This window comes from Syngnathus typhle, linkage group LG16 (genome assembly GCF_033458585.1).
Source record: "Syngnathus typhle isolate RoL2023-S1 ecotype Sweden linkage group LG16, RoL_Styp_1.0, whole genome shotgun sequence".
NCBI lineage: Eukaryota > Metazoa > Chordata > Actinopteri > Syngnathiformes > Syngnathidae > Syngnathus > Syngnathus typhle.
In genome coordinates, this window is record NC_083753.1 from 6,667,582 (window position 1) to 6,690,368 (window position 22,787).

The 22,787-nt window shown below is 46.1% G+C and overlaps 1 protein-coding gene across 1 annotated transcript in view; it reads right to left on the minus strand.

Moving 5' to 3' along the window:
- efna2a (ephrin-A2a) overlaps window positions 1-22,787 on the minus strand; it is a 30,647-nt gene that overhangs the window by 5,015 nt on the left and 2,845 nt on the right. The window contains exon 3 of the mRNA XM_061301196.1: window positions 231-523. Within this exon, the coding sequence (XP_061157180.1) occupies window positions 231-523 (293 nt within the window). The remainder of the gene's footprint in view (window positions 1-230; window positions 524-22,787) is intronic.

The following is a 22,787-nucleotide window of genomic DNA, read 5'->3' on the forward strand; positions in this document are numbered from 1 at the left end:
AGAGCGGCGGCGGTGGCGGGCGTAGCAAACACACTTGCACCCACACACTTGCATTTTTCAAGTGTGGAGCAGTCAAAATCCCATGTCAGGGGAGGCCATGAGTCACTAAAAAAAAACAAATTATGATTCAATCAAATCATTTTCCACTTTTCTGGTTTGTGCTTTAAAGGACCTTCCCTTTAAATAAAAAATAAAATGCTAGTAATTGCACAAACACACTGGGCACGTACAGATGTAGTAGTACTCGTGTCCGGGCCTGAACTCGAAGCCCAGCGAGAAGGGCGTGAAGAGCTGGAACTTCTCGGAGAACCTGAGCGGGCCGTCGGCGCCGCTGGGCCGGTTGCACTCCCAGCGCTTGAAGCCGCGCAGCCGGTGCTGGCAGCTAGCGTAGCCCTCGTGGTTGACCATGAAAAGGATGTAGCGTTCCATGCGCCCGTGACTGGGCGGGCCCTCGTAGTACGGGCAGTAGATGTCCAGGTAGTCGTTGATGTTCACCGCCACCCGGTACTCCCCGTGCCAGAACCTGAAATGGAAAGTTGTTTTCAATTTTCTTTCATTTTAGGTTTGATTGTACTGTATTGATGAATTTTCCATGGGAGAAAACAAATAAAAAATTCTGACAAATTCCCATGAAACTGCACTTGAGGCTTTTTTTAGCCGTTTCCATGATAACGCCATCCCAGATATCCACCCGTCAGCTGGAGGTCGCGTCAATAAACACTTTCAAACAAACTAAATAAATAAAAAAGGCTCAGTGCAGCCGGTGGAGGCTTTTGATTAGAAAAAGAAGAAAATCAATGACGATCCCTCGCGGCAAAAGTTTCTTCGGTTCAGGTGTAATAAAGCGACGCTTCATTAGAGACGATTCGCATGTGGAATGGAAGCAGGTGAGCCGGGGTTGACAAATGGAGGTCATGTTGAGTGCAGAAATAAACAGATTCAAAAAGAAATAAATGAAAAAGAAATGTAAATGTCAGCACGAGCAAAATGACTGAACTTGTCTTGTCAACGACAATGTTTTTTTATGGAAATGGAAGGAGCCAAGTCTGAGTCGGTCATAAAAAAAAACCCCGCAAAGTTAAAGAATAAAAAAAACGGCCAGCAGTTGGCAGCACTGAGTCTCTTTCGGATTCGCTCACGGAACACGGAAACTCACCAACGTGGCGAGCTCAGGCCATTCGATCGTCATAAGCGTTTGTCGCCGTAAATGTACGAGAAAAGAGAAATGATCTCAATTTAGAAATTGAAGATCTTTCATTCGGTTGTCTACAAGGTCAAAAAAGACAATATTCTGCTTGGCGCCATCACTGCGCCTTGCCCGACATTCTTTCGCACCCAAGATCAAGTCGTCAGCCAAACAAGTGCACCCACCGGTGAAGGTTCTTCTTAAATAAATTCACTTTCTTCCCTCTCTCTCTCCTTGACAGTCATTGATCGTCGGCGATGGAGACATTTCTATTGGGCTTTGGGACGAATTATCTTTCTCAAGAAACGACGGCGGTGGCTTTCCCGCAGGGCCAACGGTGGAAGTGAGTTGGATGTGAAATGAGCGCCTTCACGCCTCGCCGGGCGCGAGGAGGAACGAGGCAACGGATCATTTGGAGGCATTGATCCGGCCGCCGGGAGCTGGGCTCAATCCTCTCGGCTCTCCCAATCAAATGCCATTAAACGCACTTTAGGGGGAAATCTGCGAGGAAGGAGAAGCCGGCCGGTGGCACAATAGAAGAAGCGGCGGGATAATGAGATTGCGTGGAATGTGAGAAGGAAGCAGATGGGATCAAGCTGGCCAGTGCCGAGGCCTCTCGTTTCCCCCTCTGCTTCGTTTCAATTTGTGCTGGTGTCCATCGCGCCTGTTGATTGTGATGCAGCCACTTAAGCGCTCGCCGCAGTGGATCGCCGTACGAAGACGTACGAGCGCCGGCCGTACTTTCAAGTCGTTTGGAATGAAATACGGCCAATTTGGCTGCTAGCGCACTAAACGTGAGAATTGAAGAACCGCCAAAGGGCACTTTACATGGTGCAATGATCATAAGAAGAAGAAAAGGAATAGAAGCATTAGCCCCTAAAAGCAGATTTAATTGCCATAAAGAATAAATCAAACTGACAATTCAAATTAAAGTAACACAATTTAGTTGACAGAATTCAAATGATGATATAAAGCACCCCAAAAAGGATTTTTTTTTTCGCTGTAAAAAAAACAAACAGGCCTTCATAAGAATAAAACTTAAAGTCCCTTGGACCCACCCGAAAAATAGTTTATCATCATAAAAATGTCTGCTTCTTGCGCTTGTTCTGCATTAGGCTACTAAAATGCCGACAATGTAGCCTAAGTGCAAAAGTGCTTCATGCCTCACGAGTGTGCGTGTCGTTCAAAACGGAATCCGCAAAAACGACACGAGAATGCACTCACGCTCGCTCGTGTGTCATTAGCATGGCCTTCTTTTAACATGCAAAATACTTCCAATTTTTTGACCCGCTTGCATATATTTAGTAACAGTCGCTGAGCGCTTGGCGGTAGAAGCTAAACTAGCCGTCTGTTTCTTCACTTCTTGTCAAACTTAAATGCATGAGCTTCAAATGAAACAAAAATGATCACTGGAGATCCAAACCAACAACCTAACCAAAAAGTCGACATCAAGAAATAGGTACAGCGTGTGTTTGTGTGTCTGTGCATGCAACATCATCTCAGCATGACTGTGATCAAAGACTCTCGCTTGAAGAAGTGGATGTTTATCACACCTGCTTGCAAATACACACTCGCACACACACACGTACACAAAACACAAAATATTAGCCAGTGAGCTCCCGCTATTTGCAGAGGTTAGCTACTGAGAGCCGCCGGGAATAACAACAATTTCAAAACACTGACAGGTTTAAGCGTTTGCCAAACTAGAATCCCGAAACACTCAAAATTCAAACGAAATGGCTTAGCATGTGAAATATACTGCAACAATTTGGTAACGCTCACGGCAGCTAGGGAGGCCTGCACAGTAACGCACCTTCCTAACAATATACAAGTAGAAAGAAACTCAAAGTTGTGACTCCAAATATTGAAAAGTTTACTTTTTGAACAGCCCCTGTAAGAAGAAGAAAAAAAACTTTTTTAAACTCAAGTGTGGATAGAATTATTTTAGGTTTTGGAACATCTCATATTTGTTCCCCAGCTGACAGGGGGAAAAAAAAGTTGGCAAAGTTGGACATTTGAGTTGCACCTCTGCAAGCACAAAACTTCTGCCAGGAGCGACCGGCTCAGCATTTGCGGTGCCGACAGTAATGAGCATCACTCTCGCTCCCACAAAACGTCGCCGATGTAGTTGCCGATCCCGTTGCGGAATTCCATTTTTTGGAAGAAAATGCAAATGTTCATCTCGTTAGTGTTTTTTGGCGAGGAGAAGCCGCAGGCTGTTTTTTTTTGCCAATGTGTGTTAGTGTTACGTTGCCGCCGGCGCCCGTCACTCGCCGTGTCAATTAACCGCAACGCTTTCATCTGGTCTCCCGTCGCTCCTCGACATCATTTACTCGCTAATGCTCTTTCTTCCTACTCGCTCGTCGTCATTTCACACTGTCGCTTCCACTATGTGACTTGTCATCAGCTTCGTTGTCCGAAACCTTGTTTGATTTTAGTGCACTTTCAGGTCTTTAGTTTTAATATTTGTCTTCTTTTGCTGCATAAATGGTTAGCATGGAATTTCCCTTTCAGTTTGTTTTCAAAATGAGCAGAAAGCATTTACCGTAATTTTCGGACTATAAGTCGCACCGGAGTATAAGTCGCACCAGCCATAAAATGCCCAAAAAAGTGAAAAAATAAATATGTATATAAGTCGGCCCTGAGTATAAATCGCCCCCCCACCCAAACTATGAAAAAAACCGAGACTTATAGTCCGGAAATTACGGTATTTATTTTTCTTGTGTGTCTCGCTGCCATTTTACACTCACTTTGAATAAATTTTAAACCCAAATTAAAACCTGCTGAGTGCCATTTTAGTTGGTTTCATCAAAGCAAATTTAACGGCTTCAATGGCCGCCAGTCAAACACGCCCTTCCAATCAAACATCAGACACTCAACAAGAGCGGAATTAACATAACAGAGCACATCAGGGACAATCTTCATTCCCGACGGCGCCAGCTGTCACCCAATTGTGCGGTGGCGAAACTCCGCCCATCAGCAGGTAAGCACTCAACGAAGGGATGGGCATTCAAAGAAAACAGACAAGAGCAGCGTAGACACCGAACGTATGCGGGAGTAGTCATGGCAAAGACGAAGTGATGGGAATTTGTCAAAAAAAAAAACATCCCCGTCAGCAACCCCGCAGACATGTCGTCTTTCCTCGCAGTCGGTGTGAAACAACCCCGTTTACTTTTCATCCCGGCAGCTTGAAGTATTTATTTTACCAAGACATCGTTCTGGCTGTCAATCAACACGCGTTGGCGGAGAATCCAATGAGGGCTGGCTGGATCAAATCCTAAAAAAATAGGAGTCTGCATCAATCAAACTCGTCAGTTCTAAGTTCATGTCAGCAGTCAAGTGCCGATCTAAACACTTGCGAGCAATCACGCATTCAAAGCGTAAATTGAAGGTCAGCAACATTTGTTATGTTTCCCTATCTCCGCTCCCTGACTGTTGAATCCATTTGAGAAGCGACGATTTCCTGTCAACAAGCTCGACAACGGCTGATAAAGCTAAAACGTTGTCATGGCAACTTTGCTGAAATCACGAAAGGAGAACTTGCTTTAAAAGCCTCCGTTATTTGAGAAATAGGAGGCAGGGCTACAATGTTAGCATGTTAGCATCCACATTTATTCATATTATTTGCGGCATATCCAATGCTTGAATAACATTTACATTTTCCAAATTCTGCCTTCCTCGTCTTCCTCTTCAAGTAATCCAAATCCTCTTCCCTCCCGCCCCAGATCTGCCTAAATTCGAACACCAGCTTCCCTTTTCTCCCTCACCCAAACACGCCATTCCTCCCCAATCCACGCATACATTACAGCCTTTACAAAGCTACCAACCAAAATTAGCTATTTTTTTTTTACAATTCCCGCTTTTCACATTCGCCTCGTCTCCCTTCCTGTCGTCGTCTTCTACTACTTCCTCCTTCCACTTTATTGTCTCGCCCTCCATCTGCCATCGCTCTGTGAGCATTAATCAGCGTGTTCAAGCACCGTGACCAAAACAAGTCTACACAAACACACACAAACACACACTTACTCGAGCTTGAACATCCATCCATTACGCTTTTGACACACACACCAGTGCATTTTTTGGAAATCAAATCTTTGAGGCATTTAAGGCAATCATAAATTTCAAAAAATAGGAGGTTGTGATTCACATTTTTGCTATTATTGAATCTATACTGTGTGGATGTTGATAGAAGTGCAGCTAACAAGGGCCCCCTGTGAAATTGTGTTCAGGGACATTTTTTTTTGTCTAGGCCAGTGAGTGCGTTTGTGTGCAATGAAAGGAAGGGCTAGAGGCTTCGCTTGTGTGTATTTGTGTGCGTGTGTGTGTGTGTCACTGCGTGCGTGCCTTTCTTCTCGTGCAGGCCTATTTGTAGGGTCAAGGTTTGGCCACTGGTGGGGGGGAAAAAAAGCTGTGTTCCGTTTTAAAAGGAGATGAAAAACCCAAACACACAAAAGAAGACAAATTTCTACTCGTCTCTTGCACTTTGACCCCTCGGCTCTCACCCACTGAAATTTGCTGGGACGTGTTGTACCACATAGTTCAGCGTCCAGCTAACATTCAGTGCTAATATTAGCATTTATAGCCATTGGACTAAATGTAAATTCAAGATTCAAAGTGGATTGGAGACTTTGAAGAGTTCAACATCTTCTCATCTCAGCGACTTTTCCTATTAAAGCGAGAAGCGCCTCCTCCAAGGCCGTTAATTGGAATCGGCGCGGGCGCCTTAATTTGGAAGCGCGGCCCCGTAACTGCGGTCAGCGCTGAGACTAATGGCCGTTCCGCTCAGAGGAGTGACGACGGCCCGGGAGTGCCGGCCGGCCCGCACTTGTTTGCCGACAATTCCTGTGGGGGGGGGGCACTATGATGATGGCGTCTAATAGATGAGTGGGCACGGGGGTGCGCTGCTGCCTGAATTATTCACTCCAGCCAAACTGTTGCTCGGGGTTCTATTCATTTTTAATGGCGTCTTTTGATGTTGATTAATTAAGCGCTGCTTGCTCTGCTTTTTTTTTCAGGGGCGCACATGTGCATTCAAACAACCCTACCACACGTGCAACGCTAACCATGTCACTATTTTTTCTTGTATCGGCAAGAAAAATATCGGTAGAGCCGGAACCAATGTTTGGACACTAATATTCCCGCACGGACATTTGTAGCTACTCTTTTCGGCAATGGAAATGAAGATGCCTCGACTTGGTGGTCCCACTAACATAGGAAAACAAGAACGCATCGACACACACGTGCACAGACAGACAAACCCTGAAGCCCCCCTCTAAAAGTATTATGATGTGTTAAAAGTGTTATTTGGAGACAGTTTGGATGATGATGAGGGGGGAAGTAGAAAGCGGGGGGGACGGGAGGGGGGGATGCCTCGGAGCAACCACACAGTGGATTAGTAGGTGTGTGTGTGTATGTGGGCGCGTGTGTGTGAAAATGACAACTGTATTGTTCGAAGCGGCACTGCACGATACGGTTTGTGGAGGGGGGGGGGTAATGCTAATTAGGTGTTTATGCGAGCGCTCGGATTGACTCTTTCATGTGTTCTCGGCCAATCACGAGACGACTTTCCAATCGTTATCCCGAAGGTTTATAAATAGTTTGAGCCACTTTCCTAGTGGAATGGAAGCCACGAGGGCGAGCCCTTTTTTTTAAACAGATGAAAAATGCAAAATGGCATAGTTCTAATAATGGAGGACCCCACTTGTCCATTTGTGTGTGTGTTCTTGTCTATATATTTGAGTGTGGCACCACCCTTGACATCCCACCTTTATTGTGTGGCGCGGAGAGGTGGGGGCTTTTATTCCAGCACAGTCTATAAATATCTGTTCCAAAAGCTTCCTTGTGTCATGTCGCATTGATCCGAACGTGACGCTCGGAGCCCTCGCATTTCTGCCGGGGGGGCTTTCACGGGCATGAACAAAGTGCGGAACAGACCAAAAAAATAGGAAACGCACTCAACTTGTGCGCCAGGCTGATTTATATACAGTCCACTCCTGTCTTATTTCAGGGATATTTTTAAACAATGTTTTAGTGACGTGACTGGCATTTTTTTTTTTTTTCCTGGAGTTCTAATCCCACAGAGAGAGCGAGGAAACTTTTCTTTTGCTACTGGGCCTTCAGTGACTTCGATTCTCATTTAAGAATGACAATAAAAATGCGGGGCGTTGTAAACTTTTTTGTCCTGGTCTGGGATTGGTGAGATGCCGGGGCAGATGCGGCGCACTCAACCCCCCCCTCCCTCTTTCCCCATCTCCTGGTGGGATAAAATGTACTTTTCATTATTTATTCATTGTGTTATCATGTCGGGCACAAATTTCGAGCTGCCGAAAACACAGTGAGGGTCCTCATCTGGATGAGGCTTCACGGGAAGGAAACAGGGGGACGCAAATACACACGAACGCTCACACACAAGTGCAACACCTTGGTGAAACACTGTCACAACTGCTCAACGTCTGGAACCAATTATGAATATGCGTAAAATGAATATGCATAATGACAATAACCCGCCTGAACCGGGCAAGGGAAAAAGCTTGGAGAGCAGACTGTGTTCGTGTGTATGTGTGTGTGTATAGACACGTTCTGCTCCGTCTTTAATCTGCATATCGGGGAAGTGGTGGGAATCTTGCACACCATGCTAAATCGATGCACTCCCCCTGCTGCATTAGTATGCGTGCATGTGTGTGTGTGTTGAGTGTGTGTGTGTGTGTGAGTATGCAGTTGAGATACAAAAAAAGAGAGCCAGAGAGGTTACATAAGTATAAAAGAGACATTCTTAAGTGGTTTTGACCTTGGCTCATCCTCCAGGGACCCCCAACAAAGACTCGCCACTAAATAAATAAACTTTATTTCAACATGTAGCTTTCCGCCCTATGTGTGTGCATGCGTGTGTGTGTGTGTTTGTGTAGATTAGGATCCTCAAAGAGAAAAGCAAAGGGAGACTCTGGGATTATTTTGGCCCCCCTCCTCCACTCATCCCTGCTTTTTTCTATTTTCTCCAGCGCCCTCCGCTGCCCCCTCCTGCCAATCTTCCCGCTAACCTCCTTTGTTCCTGAGTGTGGCCCGCATTGCTCCACTTTGCCCCCCCCCCCCCCACCACCTTGCTCCATCCACCCACCCGTCCCAATCCAGTCCATCTCTGCCTTCATCTCGCATTCCCTTTCCGCCTCGCTCCTTTGCTCCGTCCTCATCTCTGATTCCGAGTGACCGCCGCTCCCGCCCTCGGGCTGCATCAGACTTCCATCGGACCCCAGCCGCCCACCACCCCCTCCACCTCGTTCTCCATCTCCTTGCTGCAGCTCTTTCCCAGAGCAAGGCCTTGTGTAAACAGTAGCCGACAACGTTGGTTTAGTGTGCACGAGTAGCACCTTGACAGTAACAATAGTGCTTCACTATGCAAACAGTAAAAGCCCCCCCCCAATGTTTTGATTGCCTAAATTCATTCTTTTAGACCCTAAAAAGATCCTACTGTTAATTAACCGCCCAAATTATTCAAAAAAATGCTGATAAATATTCAATATGCAACAAAATATGCATCCAAGTGGTTGACAGTGGAAATACAGGCAATATTAACAATAGTTGTACTAAAAATTAAAAAGTTAACTGTGCAAAGAATTTCGCTGCGAACCTGGAAGCCACGATGGAGGGCGGTTTATGTAATCAATCAATCAATTGGGCTTCACAAGTTTGCAAATGGCGTACATTGAATATGTGGAGCTTCCCAGTACTTTCAGATGACACTAACTCGTAATTCCTATTTCATTTTGGAGCACAGGGACGATTATTTACATGACTGGAGGTGAAATTTGACAAAACAAAACAAGAAAACAGGTCAGGGTTTGTGCCTGTAGCCACCTCACGGGATAGCAAAAGCGCGCCGGCTGGCTTTCTTCTTCTTCTATCGCGTCCGCCCAAGATGACACGCTTCCTGACGTTTGATTGGCCGACAAAGCAGGGCCTTTGATCGGAGCTCCCCCCGGGCCCGTCCCTGCCGCGCTCCAGGACGACCTTCAGGAGAAGTTTACCGAACCCGGCTTTGATTCTAACTCCCCCCCTTTCACTTTCTCCATGATAATGACTGCAGCTGACTTCCTTCACCAGGAAATCATACATCGCCCTTTTATTACAATTCGGTCTCAATCAGGAGCAATCAAATCCGAGGCGAGCCATCAGGGACGCGTTGTCCTTCCAGACCGACCGCACAGCGCGATGCCGCCCTCACAGAACTATTCGGCGCACAACATTGAGGAGCAACCACCTGGTCGGCCTACTCGAGTGCCAATCATGGGAAACGCTGAGGTCGGCCGATTAGAATCAGTAACACGACATTTTTTTAGAGGGGGGGGCTGGAATGAATAATATTTTTCTTTTTAATATCGAAAGACAACATCTAAAAGTTTCTAGCCATCCGACGCTAGCTCAAATCCTCAGCTTCTCCCGATTTGTTGTTTTTTGGAAGTCACGTTTCATCCGCGTGAACGTGCCCCCCCTTGATGTTTTCCAACACGAACCCCCCCTCCTCGTTAACCTCAGCCTCATTTACCTCAGCCCCTTATTAGCAGCCTTCATGGACGCTAATAACCGACTTCCCTCCGCCGTGTTCAATGTCAAAATGCTGTAACCTCGGGGAAATTGGAGTCGCCGCCATGCACGGCGTGCATGCCGTTTCTTTTTTTTCGTGCCTTCCGCTGTGCATCAATTACCCATCTGTGAGCGATTTTACATGCAGGTGGAGCTTTGTCTGCGTCGGTGCCCAAGTGGAGCGTGAGGCTGCACACGGGCCGCCAATCTTCTCGTGCGGGGCGCCGGCACGCATCAGAGCGGTACGGAATACCCGCCGTGCATAAATAAGTGCTGCTAACAGTTAGCATCTGTGTGCTCGCGGGTGTTAGCGTCATCATGTTTTTGCATCTGACAAGAAAGGAGAAGAAGAAGTCAAGATTTAGCCGCCATGTTGGGAATTTTTGACCTGAGGTGTGTGCATCTGATAAACAAGGAAAAATTGGCTCTATACACAAAGCAAATCCCTCAAGGCAGATAGCCGGACATAGGAAGCATCGTGTTCTTGTTGTCTTTCTCGCTGACTGCCGAACCCTCTAGGTGCAACCGATACGCTTTTCTTCCTCTAAACCGGCGGCCCCTCCCTCTCTCATCTTGTCTCGGTGCCAACACTTATGAATGGAATGGATGGGAAGAATGGGGGGGGGGGGGGGGTTAACAAAGCAACACATACAGGATTGATAGCTGGAATATTCTCTCTCAGGTATCCTTTTTTTTTCCTCCCACCAGAACGCACAATCGAGAGCTGACCTACATGGCTTTAAAGATGAGAGGCGACAGGCCATTTGCAAGTGCCACAATGGGAGACGTCCAATCAGAGAACACCACCAGTCATGCAAAAAAAAAAAAGAATAAAGTCAAAAGCATTGCAACACTGCAAGAAGGGGATGATGCAATTTTCCCAAAAAGGCTGGCTGATGCTTCCAAGTAAGAAAAACAGAATGTATTTGCAGCGGCGCAAACACTTTCACTGTCATCATGTCCAACTTTGTTTTGGCTGGAAAGGTGAAAAAATGGGGAGTAATGGGACAGGATGAAGGAAAAGGAGAATAAATCGGAGACACGGTCGCTAATACGGCGGAAGAGCGGCGTTAGGATTAAGGCCCTGTGATTGGGGGTCTGGCGCGGGTGGGGGGGGAAATTGGGCAAACAAAGGACCTCACAGAATGAGGAGTGCTGTTGGGCATCCTCAGAGGGGAAGCTTCATGGACGTGTGCATTAGTTGCTCTTTTTTTTTTTGGATTAGTCCAGCCTTTAAGTCTTTGTGTCCCGCCGCACCTTCTCAATCATCTTTCCCCAGCAGTCTTTCCTTATCCGTCGACGGCATCTCGCCATGTTTTATTTATCTCGGGCACGCACCGCGGCCGGAGACGCAAGCGCGCAAACGTCGTGTTTGCGCTCTCACGGGCTTTCTAAACATGTCTTCCTCGGCGCAGCCCAACTCGACATCAAAACACATTCCGCAGTCATTCATCTTTTCCACACTTTTTTTTTTCTCCCAACACTTTTTGTCCTACTAAAAATGGCATTCCAGAAACTGAAATTGACAAATGGCGGTCAGATCATTTTCCCTTGCTTTTCCATGAAAACATTGAATATTCATTGCTTTTAAATTGCGAACATTTTCTTATTTGTCTCTTGAATGCGTTTCAATGGGCATCGATTATACGCAGATTTGCAACCATTCATGAGCCGGCCCGATCCGTACTCGGATGTTTACGGACCTCATTGGCACCTCCCGGCCACCTAACTCTGGCTTCGGCGGGCTCGGGTTGCAAGGCGAGCGCATCCGCGAACACCTCAACGTCCCCCAAAGACGTCCACAGGGGCCCAAATTCCTCCCTCATCACAAGGAGCCCCCGCCAAACCCGGCCCCGCCAGCGTCCTCCAATCCGGCGCTCCTTTCACCATTCTGACGGCCAATCAGATTAGGCGTGGAGAGGAAATTGGAGAGGCTCGTCTGACCCTCTCTCCCGCTTTCATGTTCCTCTTTCACCCGGGCCGAGAGAAACAAACACGGGTGACAAGAAAGGGTTGCCCCGGGAGACAGAGTCCCGGGTGAAAGAAGGATGCTGGCAGCGAAGAGGGCCCCTGACCCATCTTTTGGCAGGGGACGACCCTCTCAGGCGCCCTCGCTTGCTCTGAAAGGAGCAGCGGGGCAATACCAGGCAAAGCATTCTGGGTGATCCCTGGACCCCTGCACGTGCCGCAAAAAAAAAAGATGGCCGCGCACGTGACGCTGTCTGGAGCGTGGGAGCTCTTCTCTTGCCCTTAAAACCCAACCCGCAGTCGTTACGGTTTTGCCAATATTTCGGATGAATCTCAAGAGAACTTGTAAGGGGCTTAAGATAGAGCCAGAGCGGCACACCAGTAAAAGTTAAAACACCATTGGTCATGGAATCGATTGTTGCTGAGAAAAACGAGACCCCTACCGAGGTGGTCAAATGAGAAATCAAGAAGTAGATCCAATTCAATAAATGTGTGTTTGCTCATTAATCGATAGAGCATCGTTTCATTAATAACCCAAAACTTCATTATCCTGTTCACTGTACTGACCAACATCATTCCGACCTCTCCCACGGCTTAAAAAATGGTCAGGTGAGAAATCAATAAGTACTAAAAATGTTCTTTAGGATCAAAAGTGTATTTTGTAAATTGCACAAAACGACAACATTGGGTGCTGGTGACCCGACAAATTGTTACTCGGCGGAGTGTAATCTGAACAACACGAGGGTTAAACATTTGTCAAGTGAGAGATCAATAAGTGTGGTATTAAAATGTTCTGGTGGATCGATAGAGCGTCTTCTTTCATGACTAAAAATATCCCCATCGGGTAACTCGACCCTCACACAGTTTGTGTATTCAACAACGCCACCGAGACCTCTGCCAAGGCTTTAACATTTGTCAACTGACCAATCAATAACTACGTTCTCAATATATTCTCGCGGATCGAAGGAGCGTCTCCGTTAATAACTCAAAACCACGCCAGCGATCGTTAACCCAACACGCGTTGACCCGAAACGAGTTTGTGTAGCGAATAACAACACGGGAACCTCGGCCAACGTTTGTCAAATGGGACGTCGATAAACGCGCCGCTGAAATGTTCTCGCCGATTGATGGAGCGTCTTCGCTAATGACTCCAAACGACATTAGCGGCCCTTGTTAGCTAAAACCGTACTGACTCGGACCTCTGCCAGCTTGTTTGAGCCTCAGCTGGAAGAGTTTGGACTCCTTCAACCCGACCCCCCCTCACACCCACGAGACCTTATTTTCCTTAGCAGTCGGCAACATAATGGACATGCAACACTAAATGCCTCTGCGCCACGCTCGGATAATAACGCACTTCGGGACCATTTGTTTGGGGGGGGCGGGGGGGGAATGACGGCCATTAGTGCTCAAGACGCAGATGGCAAATGACTGGCTTGCTTACCAACTTGAGCAACATTTATCTTGCTTATGTGCATGAGTGTGTGCGGAGGTCGCATTCTTTTTTTTTTCCTTCCGCATCCAAACTGATGTGATATCGACATACGGCGAAGCGCACTTGATCCTGACTCTGATGGATTGCGTGCGAGTGCAATTAGAAGCCATTGATTTCCACGCAGCAGCGAGCTACATTAAATGAAAGCCTAAAAGCCGGCCGGTCCGTTTTAAAAAGTCTCCGCATGGAATATTACGCTGCTGCCCGGGTGCATTTGACGATTCATTCATTTAAAGTCATTTAACTTTGATTTTTTTTTTAAAGTTTCTTCTATTTATGGGCTTCCTTTTTGTCCCTTGCGTCACTGCACGGTCAATCTATTTCATATAAACCGGTAAATGAACAAAGAATGAATGAGGAAAAAAGTTTGATTAAAATTCTCTTTCACACAATATCTTAAATTGTAATCATTTCATTTGCCGGTTTGTCAGGTACTTCAAATGAACTGAAATTAGAATACAATGAATGAACTCAATTTCAATCAAAATTCTTGGTTTTGGCAGAAAACTGCAGAAAAAAAATTCATGCAGTCATGCAGACAAAGAATTTCCACAACTTCTGACGGTTACGGTAATCTGCAGTAATATGAGGATAAATAATATATGGCGGTGAGTACTGTTATATTGTCGGTCTACATGTGTTGCTGCATCTCTCTTATTTATGTCATGCTACACGGCTACATAGATGCTACTTGTTCCCTATTTCTCCAGCGTGTTGATATAGCGGTCTAAAAGTTTCTTTCAGTCCTCAACTTTTTATCATCTTGAGCGTGCGTTGGCTCCGCCAAACTGCTGCTTGCTGCGTTCGCCGCCATCTTACAGCAAAGAAGAAGAAAGAGGAAGAGGAGGAAGGTGGCGGGGTTGAACGCCTTTCTAGCCTCGCTCTAAGACTCTCATTAGCTGTATTGATTTAAGGCTTTCCAGCTCTTTAGCAGTCAAGCGCTGCTGGTGCATTGCATTACACACACTCACACACATGAAGGCACATCTCCAGAGCGCTTCCAAACTAGCATGTCTTGCGTAACTTATTTTGCACACCATAAATAGCGCGGTGGCGGCGAATGCATTTTTTATGGCGCGCGGAAGCTGTCGACGCGGGTCAACCGCCGTTAGATCTTTTACATCTCTTACTTTTTATACGCTAGATACATATGCATACTAAAACACATTCCAGTTGGCAAGATTATCAATGCTGAATCTATAATGCAGCCGTGACCACATAAGGGAAAGAAAAAAAAAATGGCCTAACCTTTGTTAGGCACAACTTAGCCTGTTCATACTAGCGGCGCACACTAATAAAGCTTTTTACGACGGTGCTGCATCTTATTATTTCTAAATTCCAGTTATTTCCTGCGGGAAGAATTTCAGAATGCTGACAAAATGAAAGCGGGTTCTCCTCCTGGAATTTATGACCTGAGAGGTTTCACTTTTTGCCGACACGCACACGCACGCACAACAAGTGAAGAAAAAAGGGTATCGACGAATAAGCAACAGCATTTGTTAACTGCACCACCTCATTATATGCCTCTTTCACTCCCTAAAGCAAAACACACACACACACACACAAGTTCTACACAACTCCATCTTCTAAAAGAATTGGACACTGCCGAAGACTGATTCCTCCGGCTGCCTAGGCCGTGTGCGAACGTGTGTATTGTGTATTGATTTAACTTAAAGCGTAGCTAATGAGGCTCAAAGTGACAGCCGAGCCAAGTGCTCACACAATCTTTTGGCACAACCTTGCATTTTGCTTTTCCTTCAGAAAAAAGGAAACATTTTAAGGAACGACCTCCTTTTTCTACACCGACATCCCCCCCGAGCTCTTGAAGGAGATTTAAATAATAGCAATTAAATGGGTCAATTCTAGCAGCAAGCTAAGTGGAAGGTTAATATTAATTCTAATGTAGAGTAGAAACCAAAAAGGGGTGAAACGGAGTCTATTAAATTGAAATGCGCGTTTTTAATTGGATCATCTAAACCAACTTGCACCAATAAAAGCATCCCTGCTAATAAAGTGCTGCAGAAGGAAACGTGGAGTGATAAAAAAGTGTCTGAGGTGGTTGACAGCTGTTGTGGCAGAAGACTGACTCAAAAGGTCTAGAGGAACACAGGAGACCTCCCAGCGGAGTGAGGCAAGGATCGCCCCCCCCCCTCCCATCTCTTCCATTCATCTGTGAGCACATCGCCACCCCCGAATCAACACTCCTCCTCTCGGCGAGAGGTTTGATGGAGAGGCGTCGACGGGAGAGTTCGCGTGAAGACTTGACGGGATCAGGCGTTTGAGCTGGCTAACCTTGCTGCATTGCGGAGAAGCACCGACACTTTTTTAAAAATATCAAATACGTGGCAAATATATACGAGGTGAGATTCGAGTCAACTGCATATCGACTACATGTCCCACAAAGCATCTGGGCTCTCCGAGTTAGACTCCACGGGGGACGTGAGATGGAATCCACAGGGAGCAAGATTATGATGAAAACAGCAGGGGCCCTAAAATTGAACCTTGTGGAACACCACATGACAGTGGAGCAAAATGTGACTCAGAACAATTAACGCTATCATAAAAAGTCCTGGCGGTGTTTATTAAAAGCAGCAAGCTCAGGTTTCCTCTAATTTCAAACCCCGGCCGGCCTCCCCCGTGTCTCACAGATGAAGTTAGCTGACTACAAGCATATCGAAGGAAGTAAAACGGGGCGAGTGGATAAAGTGCGGCATGTAAGGAAGGCTGCACTCTTCTTCTGACGTGGACTCGCATGAACTGACTGCTCTTGATGTTCACTCACCCATTAGAAGCAAGTGAGCCTGGCGTAGCCCCCCGCCTCGCCCGCCTCGCCCTCCCTCTTCATCCTTTTGTCCCTACATGTTCTCTTCTCGGCTCGTGCCTTTAGCCTTTCCCTCCTCCTAGCGTACTTCTTAAGACGAGCGCTAGCCTGCTTTTAGCGCCATTTGTCCTTTTTATAGCGTTACACGTCCCGTGCATTATACTGCTCGCTGCACGTATGACTACCATTTCACATTAAGGGACATGCAGTCGCGTAAAAAGCATCACGCCGGTCACTTTGAAGTCTCGTGTTTTGGATTAGTCCATTCAGTTGAGCTTTTTTTCTTGTACCCTAATTTGAAAATTTGTGTTGTGTTGTTGTTTTTTTGTCAAATAAGTTGCGTTACCTCTTCAAATATTCATCCCAATAAAATGCATTTCCTGTTCTAGGGTTATCATCACACTTTTTCGTTGTGTGCCCTTCTGTGGCAGAAGACAAACGAAACAAAATCGCTGGCTGGCCTGCTTTTAGAGTTTCGTAAGCGGAGCGCGTGCACGTCACACAAGGCGCCGAAAGCGACTCAACGCACAACGCTCGCTTCGATTAACCCAGCAGCGACGTCATCCAACATATACGGCGACCGCGCCTATACATGAGTCATGTAAACGCGCGCGCACGCACACGCAAAGACGACCTGTTCTTTCCGCTCCGCTACTCTTGCCGAGGTTTGTCTCTCTGGCCTGACGAGCCACGCTGAGCATGCACACACACACAGTGCACTGGCAGAGGGGTCCATGAATTATACATCCTCTCTGTCTCTCTGCATTAGGCGAGGAGAAGAGGCGATGGGCGCGAAGGAGCTCAGAGGAGGAGGAGGAGGACGAGGAGCATCAGATAATGCAATCCTGACATATCACATGTTATTGCAACCAGGGGGGGGGGGGAGTGATGAGTTGTCCATCATCTCAACACCAGCGAGTGTGTGTGTGTTTTGGAAGGTGGGATGGAACCCAGCAACATCTTGCCGCGATGCATTTTGGTTCGCAGTTCAAAGAGTTTGCATCTCTCCAAGAGTGAGAGAGTGAGAGAGAGAGAGAGAGAGAGAGAGAGAGAGAGAGAGAGAGAGAGAGAGAGAGAGAGAGAGAGAGAGAGAGAGAGCGAGAGAGCAAACAGTTCAAGGTGCGACAAGGTGCTATGGGAGTGGGTGGGACGAGCTGTCCGTCACTGTCACTGAAACAAGCCGCTTGTAACTTTACAGTGGAACCTTCCAGGTGGAACACACTGTGCTCCTCGGGGATGCACATCCACCTCCCCAATTTTCACCACATATGAAATAATGGGAAGTGACATTTCCATGTTATGTAATGTTTAAGTTTTCATGGTAAAGCGTGATGGTAGGGAAGTAAAGGAAAGAGAAGTAAGTGTGTTGCACGCTAAAACTAGCAACACCCTCCAAATGAAAATGCAAAGTAAACTTAAGAAGCTTGGTGATTTTCTCCACTTGAGATGAGAGGCGTCGCGTATCATTTTGTGGGATCCGGGCCCACAAAGCGAATCGTTATTTTGCACGAGTGTTTCATCAGCTCCTTGAAATTGATACATAATGACACTTTGGGAGACAAACGGCAGTTGGAAAAATCAACGGCTGGATCGAGCACAAGCGCACACGAATTGAAATGCATCGGAAAGGTTTTGAACAAACGTTTTTTTGTGGGTCTGCCTAGAAAGGACAACAAGTCGGCCATTTTGTGATAAAGCGGACATCTCTTTTCAGGGTTCCGACATTTTGGGAAAATGTAGCCATTGACACTTGCTTCACCGAGCAATAAGAACTAAGAGTAGACCCACAAAAAAAAACAAGAAAGAACCAGAAAGTCTTGTGCTATTAAGATTAACGTGACATATGAATGAGGAAAATCCCCAGAAAGTAAAAACAGACGGATGAATTTGCACTGATAAAGTAAAAAATGCCTGAAGAAAAAATATCTTTGCTGCTGAACATTTGCATGTAATAAAAAAAAGGCAGCTTTTGGCCACGAGTGTGGCCTTGGGGTGAGCGAGAAGGCCCGTCCCGTCACGGATTTGATCCACTGTGCATGTTGCCCGCAGCTATTGGAATTGGATTATTCCAGAATTTTCCTGGTTGGCGAGAAATATGTGAGATTTGCTTTCTCGGCGGGCAAATAATTGGGAGGGGCCCTTTAGTTGCTTTATTTGGACGGTGGGCCGTTTGGTCACGTGACTTACACTGCACGTGACGCCGGTACTGAAAAAATATTAATGTTTCAACTGACGTCACAAAATTGAGTGCAAAAAAACTTTTGTTGCGCTGATGTGTTGAAGGCAATTGTTGCTATAGTAGAAATTGAATTGAATTGATTTTGACGACGTTTGTAGTTACATCAAAGATGATTCTCTTCTTCTATCTGCACGCACGTGCATAGTTTTGATCTCATGAGGACGTGCACAAGTCATAATTCACCTTCACGCCACGTACACATGAAGGAAGGGAATGAAAGTGGCGGTCGTCTGTAACGCGCATGAACAGGCTGCAGGGGGGCGAGCCGGATTGGGGTTTTTATTATTTTTTTTTTTGCTTTCCAGCTACATCGTTCCCGGCGACTCGTCCGCGTTGATGGAATTAATGAGCTCTCTGGAGCTGCAGATCTTCAAGGCCCACAAGTGCCGACCGCATCAAAACCAAAAGAAAAAGAAAAAAAATAGATAAGAAGGTGCAAGAGTAGAGAGAAAAGACATGATGAGGAAGATGCAAAGATGCAAAAAGTAACATTTGAGGTTAAGTGACAGACATCCAGTGCTACACTCTGACGTATATTTATTTATTATGAATTTATAATTTATATTAAGTGTCTATAATGATGAAGATGTAAATCTTATTCTATGGAAAAAAAAAAATCCCCAGGGCCTTATAGGCACCGTGATGTCATTTTCAGTCAACAACAAGTGGCAGGACGAGACAAAATGGCCGCCACCCTTTGAGATGGCTCAAAACGAGCGGGGTGAATTTTTCTGCTTCATTCATATTCCAAAAACGCGATTTGAATCACAATACTGTGCTTAGACCCGTGGGGCTGCCTGGATTAGATTGTCAAGAACATTTTTGACTCGACTTGCAGTCCTCACTCAGTAAAGTGCGTAGCGCAGCTCATGAGCATCTTTGGATTTGACCCATTTTACACTAACAAAAACACCCGGAACGCTTTTGTCAGCAAACACACACACACACACACACACACACACACACGTGGGCATGCTTGCAGGAAATACTCGCTCCTCTCCCGATTCGGAAAAGATAGGAAGCGCGGCCCGTTTGAAGTTGATCAAACGACGAGTATGCAGCAGAGCTCCCGACGACGCTCGGAGCCCCCCCGTCGATTCCGCAGTCGATCCCGTCACGGCGAGAACCACCTGCGAGTCTCACGCCGTTTTCCGTCCCCGTTGTGTTTTGGGAGCACTTTCGGAACACGCGTTGATCTCTGACCTCATTTAGGAGACCACCACATGTAAAATATGGAATGATACCTAGCCACAGAAAATAAGGCGAATAGAAAATTTGCCAATACCGAACCAATCTGAACCTCGACTACGCAGGAGTTCACCGGAGTGGATCTTCAAGAGAGTATTTGGGTGACGTCTCAATCTCATCAGCAAAGAATCTCATTTTCTATTTCCAATGGAAGCTGCCAAAAAACTAATAATGTGCTCACATCTTCCCTCTTTGCCTTCTCCGCAGGGAGATGGGGAGGCAGGGAGAATCTTTAATGGAGCGGAGCCCCCCCCCCGCCCTTCCCTCCCGCTCATCCACACACACTTCTCTCGTGGCCTTCTCAATCATGGGAAAATGTGTAATCACATTGTCTTTAATGTCATTTTAGCGTCGCTATGAAAGCTGTCATCGATCACTACGCACGGATCACTGCAAAGTAGACTTTTTTCTGCTTTTAGTTATAAAATTACTTTGTAAAAATCCGACCAAATCTTGCCAAATACTGGCCAGTAATAATATACCGTATAAATAATATAAAATATATTCAATAGAAAAAGCTCTATCATATGCCCCTTCTCAAGACACTACTAATAAATGGCTGGTACAATCCATACATGTCAAGCTATATGGATGAATTTTGATTTAGGGCCCAGATGACATTTTTGCCAATTTCAAAAGAGCTCATATTAGCCGATGAATTGTATTTTTGTAAAGTACAATACTGTGGAGTGTTATTTTTCTTATTAAAAGAAAAATCTATATTTTGGGTTATTTTTTTGAGGTGTGTTGGAACAATTAATGACAAATGCCAACTTGTTGGCGGCCGGCGTGGTCGGCGAGCATCAATAGCATCGCTCTGTTCTCACATCAACATTTTAATCAGCGCCATTAATCCGCGCTCTGTTTTCATTACGCTTATCGGCGTCATCTCCATAAACATCAGCGCCGTCGTTACAGCCTCGTCAAATGTTGCGGGAGAGAGAGGATTAGGATGCAAGCGGGTGAGCGAGCAAAGACAGAGAATGTGGCAAGTTAACCTCGATTTTCATCAAAGGGAACGTGCGGCGCGTCGGGAAGGACACGCGGGAATACCGACAATGTTCTGAGAATGCTCGGCCCGCCGTCAGTTTTAAATAGATTTTTTTTTTTTTTTTTAAATGCACCGCCCCTCAACAACGTTTCATCAATTATTCAAATGAACCCAAATAACAACAACTCAAGGCTGGATTTAGCTTGTACGTCAACGTGACCCGACAGAATTCGACATGAAAGGGCAAAAGAAGTTCATTTCAGGATGCAAAAATGTGACGCAAGGACATATTTTGTTTTACCGTAATTTTCCGACTATAAGTCGCACCGGAGTATAAATCGCACCAGCCATAAAATGCCCCAAAAAGTGAAAAAAAAAAACCATATATATGTATATAAATCGCTCCTGAGTATAGGTCGCCCCCCTACCCAAACTATGAAAAAAAACGCGATTTATAGTCCGAAAATTACGGTATGTATCGCCACACCCTAGTTTGTCCGTCAAGGCAAGACTTTGGTGTCTGTACAATAAAATATAACAAAGACAAGAGAGAAGAAAAATGAGTAACCAGATTCTGAGATAGTGTCTCATTTTCTTAGCTTTGACAATCATGTCGCTTGGATTTCAAAACAAAGAAAATTGGGCCTGACTTTGGGGATTTGTTGTACCCACTTTAATACGATATGCGCATGTTAATAACGCCGCTAACAATGAGACAATGGCTGCTATGACTGAAAGGCCTTAAAAAAAAAAAGCCTTCGAGTGGCGTTTAGATTAAATTTGGGATTAAAGCGGAGGTGAGATTAATACACCGGCCGGAGGGGGGGACCAGAAGGTTGCGATAAGGCACAACATATGTTGATCCCGCCTCATTAGCCTCATTAGCATATGAGAGAAATGAGTTTTATAGCGCTCCTGTTCCGGATCACACTGATCTTGCCAAATAGTGGCTCCAATTGTTGATTAACAACACATCAATGACATTTGAGTCACATTTCAAACACTTTCAAATTTCTCACTCCAGACGGTTCCTGTCTGAGTCCACCCCTCGTACCTGTTCCCGGACGACCCCCTGCCGGGCCCGTCGGGCCGTGCGCTTTTAAGCGCTTTCTCGCCGCGGTAATCTTCCTTTCATATCCAGACATTTCCGCTCGGTTTGGCTGCAACTCGTGTGAACCTTCGTGCGATGGGCGCTAATCCTTCGAGTCCAGCTCGCATTTGTCTTGCGGAATCCAATTCGGTGGCGAGCGAGTTTGTAACACACCCTAAATACGCAAAAAGAAAAGCCGAGTCAGCGGATACCAATTTTGTGGCCCTTCCGCGGTTCTCGATCCGTTCAAAGAGTTTCAACTAAAACGCTCACGTTTGGCTTTCCATCGTTGTGACGTACCTTCTTCACAACAATGACTACTTTTCTATTATCCAAGGCTATTCTGTGTTTTTCAATGCACTGCTGAGAATAGGTTCAAAAGAAAATGACAAATTGTGAATAGGGAGCCGCAAACAGGTCAGAGGTCAGCGTTTGGAAACACCTGCTCCTCTCTGCAGTTGACTACACAAACCATACGAATCTCAAGGAGATCGGGCGCATCCCGGAGAACGACGGGGCGCTCGTCCTCATAGACGGTCGAGATGAAGCGCGAGCGGGGAACAAAGACGGACGGGAGGGGGTGAGGTGGGGTGGGGTGGGGCGCCTTTTTGAAGGAGAAAGAGGGGGATTAGACGAGATGCTGCTTCTGGACCAATGAGCTGGCCCATGTGTGTGTGTCAAAGTAGCCATTTTGGTGAGCACATTAGCTCCTCAGGCTGAACAAAGCCCCATAACCTGTAAGCTTCTTTTTGGTATATGGGCCAGTGTGTGTGTGTGCGTGCGCGTGCGTGTATATAGAAGTAAGAAAATGCAACCTGAATGGACAGCGTGTGTGGATGTTTGTGTGGGTGTGTGACCTACATCTTGCAGCCTCCAGTCAGTGTGTACGAGTGTTTCACTCCCGCATCTTTCTATATGGCACAGCTGTGCCGTTGCGCTACATGGAGATCATGATGATGATGATGATGTCACATGCATATGACATCACAGCGGCAGAATGTATAGATGGGATTGTGTGAAAGCCTCCTGAATGTTTTGAATCGGATTATTTGAGTGATCTTAAAATTAAATGGCGAGCACCTCACGTCCCCTCCCATCCAGGATCATTATAATCATAATAGAATATTTATGTACTTCTTTGTGTTTTGAAAATAGCCTTTCCAATGGAACAAACT